The sequence below is a fragment of the Sorghum bicolor genome, chromosome 1 (genome assembly GCF_000003195.3).
Source record: "Sorghum bicolor cultivar BTx623 chromosome 1, Sorghum_bicolor_NCBIv3, whole genome shotgun sequence".
NCBI lineage: Eukaryota > Viridiplantae > Streptophyta > Magnoliopsida > Poales > Poaceae > Sorghum > Sorghum bicolor.
In genome coordinates this window covers 79,554,683-79,564,154 of record NC_012870.2, presented here as the reverse complement: position 1 = coordinate 79,564,154, position 9,472 = coordinate 79,554,683, and the positions used below count along the sequence as shown (strand labels likewise).

General features: G+C 43.7%; 1 protein-coding gene across 1 annotated transcript; it reads left to right on the top strand.

Moving 5' to 3' along the window:
• LOC8077999 (mitochondrial inner membrane protein OXA1-like) lies at positions 1,187-7,121 on the top strand. The gene is made up of 9 exons (XM_002468601.2): positions 1,187-1,749; positions 1,846-1,936; positions 2,834-2,878; positions 2,987-3,045; positions 3,434-3,509; positions 3,649-3,780; positions 3,865-3,972; positions 6,303-6,357; positions 6,446-7,121. Exons 1-9 carry the CDS (start codon positions 1,253-1,255, stop codon positions 6,730-6,732), a joined length of 1,350 nt encoding a protein of 449 aa, XP_002468646.1. The 5' UTR covers positions 1,187-1,252; the 3' UTR covers positions 6,733-7,121.

Below are 9,472 nucleotides of genomic sequence, written 5' to 3'. Positions count from 1 at the left end.
AAAATTCGAAAGTGTTTCAGTAGTCTGTGCAGGGAACAAGAGAAGTGAGCGAGGTCAACAATGCAGGCCCATGGTCAAGGCAATGCAACACAACAGACACACAGTAGTGGCTCTTCTGTTGCAGACTAAGCTTTGTTTAGTTCACTCTGAAAACCAAAAAGTTTTCAAGATTCCCCGTCACATCGAATCTTGTGGCACATACATGAAACGTTAAATATATACGAAAACAAAAACTAATTACACAGTTTAGCTGTAAATCACAAGATGAATTTTTTAATCCTAGTTAGTCTATGATTGGATAATATTTGTCACAAACAAACGAAAGTGCTACAGTACCGAAAACTTTTCACTTTTCGGAACTAAACAAGGCATAGTAGTAGGAGAGCATGAGCTTCTGTAGGAGTATGTGAGCATGAGCTCCTTCCTGTACATGAGTCTGACTAGTGAATGGAGGGGGCAACCGGGTTCAGATGAGACAGGACGTGAACAGCTAGCTCGAGGGACCGAGACGGCATGCATTGCATTGCAACAGCTTCTCGCTCGTTAAGTTCGTTCCTGCCGATCAGAGACTGCCCATGCACTGTGCAGCAGTATAACTGTATAGGAACGCATGCATTGTCCATGGCGTGTATGTAGAAAGCAACTTTTGTTTGTTGCAACTGCACAGTGCAAGGCGTGTATGTAGAAAGCATTCACATTTCAATGGTTGCACCAAGAGCTAAGGCACAGGAGTCGAGTAGTACATGAGATGGACAGGTCGAGGAGGATCCTTCCTCGGGTTTGTCTCGTTACGACAAGCATCAGAGTTCCTTTTCCATCAGCTAGCTGCTGCGAGACAGAACTGCTTGGAGCGAATGGAATGCAGAGGCAGAGAGAGAGGCGACAGGAAGAGATGGCGGCGATGGTGGTGTCTGCAGTGGTCGACCGGCACGCGCGAGATCGAACAGTGCAGTGCTGCAGCCTGCACTACACTGCACTGCACTGCACTGCAGGGTTCCCGAAGCATGCCCCTGTCAACTGTGACTCTGCGAGCGACGATCACGCTGGTTTCGCCGGACCGAGAGGCCTTGGATACTTTGAGGAGGCCCAGTGCTGGCGCAAGGCCCATCTTGCTCTAAATGAGCAGGGCCGTGATGCCAGCGGCAAAGTGGGCCGTGCATTCTCTCCGTCTCTGGTTCGTCTAACCCCTCTCTTCTCCCCTCCGCCACCACTCCCTCTCACCACCGCCTCGGACCGCGATCTCCCCGCCGCCATGGCTTTCTCCGCGCGGAGGAGCCTCGCCACCAGCCTGTCCCACCACTTCTCCCGCCGCCTCCACCCCTCCATCTCGCACCTCATCCCTCCTCACCACGACAACTCCGACCCCGCTCCCTCCCCTTCCTCCTCCCCCGTGCCACCGCCTCGGCCCCAATCGCAGCAGCCCGCACCACCGTTCCCCTCCGCGCTTCCATGGGCGTCGAGATCCCGGGCCGTGGCCCCCTTCCCCCTCCCCTTCGCTCTCCACCTCGCTGCCCACCGCCACTTCTCTGCCTCGCCCCCCGACACGGACGTCTTGACGGACGCCGCCGCCGCCGCGGCCCCCGTGTCGGAGCTGCTCTCGGATGGGGTGGCGTCCGCTGCCGCGTCCGTCCCCTTGCCGCCGGCGCCGTACCCAGGGGAGGTCGCCGCCGCCGCGGCTGAATCATTTCCTCCGGTCGCGGCCCTGCAGCACCTCCTCGACGCCGTGCAATCCTTCACCGGGCTCAACTGGTATGTGCCTTCGGGGCTTTGCGAGGTTTCTGTTTCTGTTTCGGTTTCGTTTCCTGTGTGATGTGAGTTCTATATTCCTGCTCCGGTGATCAATAGGTGGGCCACTATTGCGCTGACGACGGTGATGATCCGGTTAGTGACTGTCCCGCTGCTCATCAACCAAATGAAGTCCACGATGAAGTTAAATGTAATGCCTGTACTTTACAACCTTCTCTTGCTGCTTAATCCTTAGTTACACATAATGCGTGTTTGTTACTGGCCCAGGCGTTACTGCATGAGTGTGCTCAAACTTCTAAAGTTTGTCATTTTTTTTTGAACCTAAGCTTCTAAAACTGTTCAAATTCGAAACTTGAAACATTGCTAAAGCATAATGATAGCATGACCAGGATATCCCCGCCATACGAACTGGGTGCAAGGTCTGCTGGGGAATCTCCACTCACTGCTTCCCCTACTAATAACCTGACTTTGGTTAAGCGAAAGCTTACAATGTTTCTGTGCAATTTCTAGTGATATGGATGCTAAAAACTTATGGCCTGTTTGGCATAGTCTTAGAGCAGCTCCCTTGCTGGTTCCACTCCAGGGAACTCTGCTAACCTCTACTTTACAGAGAATGGCTCCCAGATGATTATGTCAGTTGATTCTCTGAATGAACTCTGCCACATAGAATCATGTCCTCCTTAGAGTTTATTCTAGAGAATAACTTTCAGCCACAGCATCAATTCCCCCTTCCCCAGAGATTAAGCAGTACCGGAAGCTTATAACAGGCCCTTACAACACCTTGCTGGCTATATGGATGCATGTTATTTTGGTGTAATTTGAATGCAGAATAGAAAATTGGATTTGAAGTGGTGCCTATGTTTCTGTATGGTTCAAAGTTTTAGTATAGTCAAGGAGGAAATCTCATATCCAACCGTGAACAGGCACAGGCAAATTTTAAGGCTTGTTGCTTTGGCCATGAGATTTCAAATTTTGTCCCCCCCCCCCTCTAACCATATCATGCAACGTGGGTTAGTGTTCCTGCATCCAACATTATTCACATCTAAGCAGATTTCTACTACTATTATATCATTATTATATGACACAGGAGATGAGGCCAGAAATTGAAGCCATCAATGAAGAGATGCGAAATGTAAGTATGTTAATTTGTTCAGTTCACATTGCAGTTTATATGGAATTCGTTTAGCATTTACTTGGTATATTCATAATGACATTCTATTTTATTATTTATTCTTTGCAGTCAACTGATCCAAGATCAATGGAAGTGGGGAAACAGAAATTGGGGGAGCTGTTCCTTAGGTGTGTGGCTTATGTCTAACTTTTTAGTCAACCTCAAAACTGAAAGATAGTTTCTTATTTTCCATTTCTGTGTGGCTCCAGATTTTTTTTATATCATATCATTTTACACATTCATCATTTTACGAGGCTGGAATGCCTAGCACTTAACTCGCTCCTTTAATTAAAGTAGCTCTACAAAAGCTTTTTGAATGTTATTATGTTCACTCATGCTATTGTCTATGCATGCAATATGAAAGCAACCTACCTCGCTCTAAACCATTGAACATCTTAAACTAGCTTGACTGCCCTTTTGGTTATCTTTTTGTGTTAGTATTTTCTTTCCTCTTGTCATACAAGCTATATAATATATATATTACTAAAATAATTGTTTCATTACTTCTTGCTTCAGACATGGAGTGACTCCATTGACACCATTGAAGGGCCTATTCATACAGGGACCTATATTCATGAGCTTTTTCTTTGCTGTAAGTGTATAATTAACACTACATTATTGTCACATCCAAAATTCTAATCATCCATTGCATTGTCACCGACTTATATATTTCACGTAGCAATAGAATTAACTTTATTTCTTATTTCAATGTATATGTTTTGCAATTGTAGATATCAAATATGGTTGAGAAAGTCCCTTCTATGAAAGGAGGTGGTATGTATTGGTTTACTGATTTGACGACTCCTGATAATTTATTCATTCTCCCAGTGTTAACATCACTGACCTTTCTGGCTACAGTAGAGGTTTGTATTTTATCCACTGTGTTCATCTGTTACGTTGTTGTCAAGATATTAGTGTTCTTTCTAAAAAATATATATATTTTTCAGCTTAATATGCAAGATGGCATGGAAGGAAATCCTATGGCAAAAACAATGAAAAAGGTCTCTAGATTTTTTGGAGTTATGTTTGTTCCATTTACAATAGGCTTTCCAAAGGTATGTAACTGCGAAACTACTCAGGTTTTTAAGTAAGCATCAATTCATTGTCCTGTTTTCCTTCATTTATAATGAACTTTCCAAAGGTACAAAACTCTGAAATCACTTAGGTCTCGTTTGGATCCTTGGAATTGAAATCCATTCTAACAAACAAAATTTAGACACAGATCAATTAAGTTAATATGGCCACATGCAGAATATAATTGTATACCATCATTGGCCACATGCGGGTGATACTTATTTGCTGCAGTTCTGCTTCAGAGGAGCAAGCTGAAGAGTGTGCTATAAGTTACAAAGCAGAACCATAGCTTGAGGATCTATGGACTCAATTCTATCTCTCACCCCATGAATTTAAGACAAGGTTATGTCTAAACTTTGGAAAGTTGTGGAAGGTCAAATTCCAAGCCAAATAGCCTAGTCCATAAAGTAGATTCCAATTCCTCCAAAATGAAAGGAAATGTTTGCAAGCTGACATGAGACCAACTAGGTGACTAATCACAATTAGTCGTTGACCAGACCTATTAGTTGAGCCTGGTCAGTCCTAGTCGTCCTATATATATTTCAGGACATATACATAATATATATACCTATATATACTATATATAACACACAATAAAGCAAACATGAAGACTACATTAATGGCTAGTTGGTGACTTGTGAAGTTGATTTCTGCATTCAACATTTGCACATATACGCAACAGTAGTACAACATCTTATATAATGGAGTGCCAGCAAGCAGGCATAGTAGCAGAGGGGCAGCATAGCAAGTACTCAGACTACCAGAGGGGTAGCGGCATAGTAAGCAAACAGGGGGGGGGGGGGTTGACACTAGCGCTGCAGAGCGAGGGATAGGGAAGGAGGGAAAGGGCACACTCACTTTTGGTGGAGGCATCATGAAGAGTGGTGACAGATTTACCATAGGAACGTCGTGTGATGAAGAATAGCGTGCAGGAGACAAAGAGTAGCACGCAGGGGAGGAGGAAGGGCGTGCTGGAGAGGAAGAATCACGCGTGAGGGGAGGAGGAATTGCGGCGGTATGGGAGAAGGAAATCACTACTGCCTCATGCGCGGAATCTGGGTACACTTAAGCTAACCTAACAGGCCAAATTGCTGACCTAACATGCCAAATTGGCAGCCCAGTAGGGCCACCTTTAATCCCAGTTGAGCAGGCTCATGAATAGGACGAGCAGTCACAGATCCAGCCCGGTCATCCCCCTCCTAGTCGGACAAGTAATTGTGATTAGGCGGCGACTAATCATGATTAGGCACCAACTAATCGGACAACTTGGTTTCTAGTCGAGCTAGTCGCCTCGGTGACCCTAATCGACCTCTAGATACTGACTAGGCCGATTAGTCATGATTAATCGAATGACTTGTTACTAAAGGATCCAAACATGCCCTTATAAGAAATTACCTTTAAGGGCTCAATTTTTTTGGAATAACAGCTAGTTTTCATTCTGGCTACCCCCTCCTAAACGCTAGATGTGGCCTTCTCAAAATAAATAAATGAACATTCTGTGGGCTTATTTGGTTATGTACTTCCATAACCTGTTTTTGGGCAGACAGTTTGGTTTCTGAAACTGACCAGATCATACCTTGTCTGGGAAAATCTACTCAGTACTTCTCTGAATTAGGGTTGTCTATACTTATCTACCAGACGCCATGACAGCAAGTTATGGCTTCCTACTTTTGTTAATACATTAAAAATTAACATGCACAGCACCTTAATTTAAGGGTGAGGTGTAATGAATTCTTGAATTATCTGGGACTGGGTTAGAGAGAAAGTCTATTTTGTATTTTTTCCCTCGAACAAGTCTATTTTGTATTTTTTCCCTCGAACAAGTCTATTTTGTATTTTTTCCCTCGAACAAGTCTATTTTGTATTTTACATTTGGTGCAGCTATTTTGGCTTTGCTACTGCTCTAGAAGCTATGGCCAATTGTTTTACTCCAAAATGATGTCAAAATATGCTGTGCTGAATGAAATTGCTGGTGGTAACCATAAGGGACAGTTCATATTTAGGGCCTGTTTGGCAGGGCTCCTCACGAGGGGCTCCTCTGCTTTTTACTAAAAAACGTCTTCTCCAGAAAAATGTTTGGCAGGGCTCCTCTGGAAGAGCCGGAGCCGGAGAGGAGCCCTGCCAAACAGAGCCCTTAGTAGTGCCGATTGTGCTTGTTGTTCTCACTTGCTAATAAGTTTATACTTATGCTGAGGGCAATCCAAAACCTATTATTCGTCTCATGTCAAATATGCTTAGCTTTGATGACTTGTGGAACTATAACACCACAATTTACATTTGTGCTGCCATTAATCCTTCATTTCTTTGACAGGCAATTTTCTTTTACTGGGTCACATCAAACCTTTTCTCACTTGTTTACGGTGCTGGTATGTCACTTTCCAGATTTTGGTTCATGATCTCTGCCTATCTTATGATCTATGTTCCTTAATTGATTAAAAAAAATTCATCTTTCAGTTCTCCGGAATCCGGCTGTAAGACTCTGCTTAAATCTTCCTCCCTTGGAATCTCATCCTACACCTGCACAAGTGCAACCCTTAAACCTGTCGCGCGGACCCGAGGCAAGTCCTGGAGTAGATTCTCCTATTTCAGACAAGGAATGTGAGCAATCGAGTTCTGTGCTAAGTACTGGAGCCGATTCTCCTATAGCAGACAAGGAATGTGAGCAATCGAGTTCTGTGCTAAGTGACCGTATCAGAGATCTTGAGATAAGGGCTAAATCAAGGGGTGGATCTCAAGAGTAATTTCGGGATTTGTGCACATGGAAGTAATGAAGCGCACCTCCTTTGGGGTTTTGGTATCCTTTTTGTTGCGAGCAAAGGATACCCAAACTGAGGTATAATTTTGAAGAGGCGGAAATTTTTTCAACATATATGGGTCGACCATGTTTCCGTGAATAAATTGGTGTAGTATCGGCTTGTAAAATCGTTGCACAGTATGATATAACCTTACTAGCTAACAATAGCCATGATGTTCCTTGGATTAAGCATATTGTTGCTATTGAGCAGCACACGTTGGTTTTTTCTAGTATGTGCTTCATGCTGAAAGCTGAAATTTTGAGATATTTGTATCTGTATATTTGCAATGTTGTCAATTTTTTAGAGCAGAAGTTGTGATGTGACTTTTGGTTTTACTCTGTTCTGTATATGGTGTTAGTGCTGCATGTTATATAAAGATCCTCCCAAAGTGTTATATAGTATGTTTCATTATCTTTTAAAAAAAAGGCATTGATTTTTGCTGGACATGAACAAAGAGTTTGCATAGATAGCATCTGTGTCAAAGTCTCGATCTTACGATCTCGAGGGTCAGAAAATGTTCAGAGTAGTTTATAATTAGTATATACGTCTATAACCACGCAATTGCAGCACTTGCTCCTTCAGATTTGCTTGTGGATGCTTCTTCCTTTTGGTTCATCTAGTAGGATATGAAATGGGCGTTCTCCTACCTACTCGAGATGCTTTCCTGTCCACGAACAGGACTAGAAAGCTATGGTTCCTTATATATACAGTTCAGTCCACCTCTTCAATGATATCTGCTGATCACATATATATAAACGAGGAAATCGACAAAGTTTTTTGCTCGAAAAATCGTGAAGGCTACATTACATCATATATCTTCAACTACTTCGCCGAGCCGAGTCCACTAATTCTTTATCTGATGATTATCTCCCATTTGAACCCTTGCTTTCTCTCTACAACCAATCTACATGCTGCAAGAATTCAGCAGCTCGCTCAGCTGGCCTCACGTACTCTTCCCATAAAACCGACCAATCACTGTTTGTTTATCCGGTTGGTGTCCTGCACTTCAGGAGTTGCAGTCCAACTATGTGGATGCGCTACAATAGTCGGTGACGTGTCCATCACGTGCGAAGCCTGGAGGCCCTGGATGATTTCAAATATCTCTCAGTCACGTGTAGCCTCTCCGTATAAGTGTAGGTCTAGCTTGCACATTAGGTGCGCGTGCGTGATGGTGTGAGTGTGCATGAGTTCATACTTGAAGAGTTGAGAAATCAATAAAAAAAAGTTGCAGTCCAACTCCTACCACTGGATGAAGGATGAGCCATGGAATGAATGAATTCAGCGGCTCATATGAAAGCGACAGAGTGCGAGTGCCTACCTGCCCCCAATGAAAATATCCACAAGACAAGACAATGCGTTTGGTTTGTGTTTTTCCACAGGGAAATGAATGAGGAAACAGTAGTCTGTTCTTGCTGAATATAATTGACCACCAACAAGGCAACAAACACACGCTTCCGTTCATCGTTATGTTTGCCGCGTCAACAAGACCGATCTAATCGCCCCAGTTGGAAGCCGACCTCAAGAGCTTGCTCTTGCTGGATGGATGCGATGGGCGGGTGGTCCGTAGCGTGAGCAGTGCGTGACACCACAGACGCCATCGATCTATCGCTGCATCCATGATGATCCATGCGTCAATTTCCTGAAAGCACAAGGAAGGAAATAGGAGCCGGTCTTGCCCATATGGTTGTATGTATGGATCAGACCATTCCATCAGCATTTTTAGCCTTTGTAAAAGCATCCACAGATTGAGGGGGTTTCTTTGTTTGATTGATTGACTGATGATGATCACCATACCATACACCTTTGTCAAAGGACAAACACATAGACAAGGAGTAACTTTCATAGGCGTTGTAGGTATGAGAAATCTAAGGAACTGTCATATCTGCTGAATGGATTTGGTTGCGACGGTGAATAAGACGAGGAGAAATACTGTGAGGACTGAAGGAGAATAGTAGCTGTGACCTCTCTCTCTCTCTTGACGGAGAGAGCAGACCTACTGAGGTCATATAGCATCATGTATTCATGTTGTAGCGACAGGAACGTGAAGGAAGATTATTAGGCCTGACACCGTAGCACTTTCGTTTGTATTTAACAAATGTTGTCCAATTATGGACTAGCTAGACTCAAAAAATTTGTCTCGTAAATTACAGTTGAATTGTGCAATTAGTTATTTCTTTTATCTATATTTAACACTGCATGTATGTGCAGCAAGATTCAATGTGACAGGAAATCTGAAAATTTTTGCAAAATTTTTTTTGAACTAAACTAGGCCTTAGCTTGGTTCAGCGACTGGAACGTAAAGATTAGCAGCTAGTATAATGGTTCAAATTCTCAGACACTTTGAGTGCAGGGACAAGAAATGAAGAATAATTAATGCTGGCTAGGCGCATGCAGCCGGACCTACATTACCAGTGAATTATGCATCTGCACTGTACGAAGAAGCGAGTGCGATATGTGCGTGATCTGTTCCTATTAGCTAGCTACTACAGTAGACCTGATCCACAAGTGAAGTGAGGTAGAGTAGTGTATTTAGAGCGAGAGTGGCTAACGACGGAATAAATATGGGGCCGCGACAGGATCCAGCACGAGGACTGCGTGACGAGCGATCGATTGGGGGTGCATGTCGCCGTTGCAGATGATGCCAGTAGGATAATAACTTTTTTAAAAGAAATTTGCTTAATAAGTA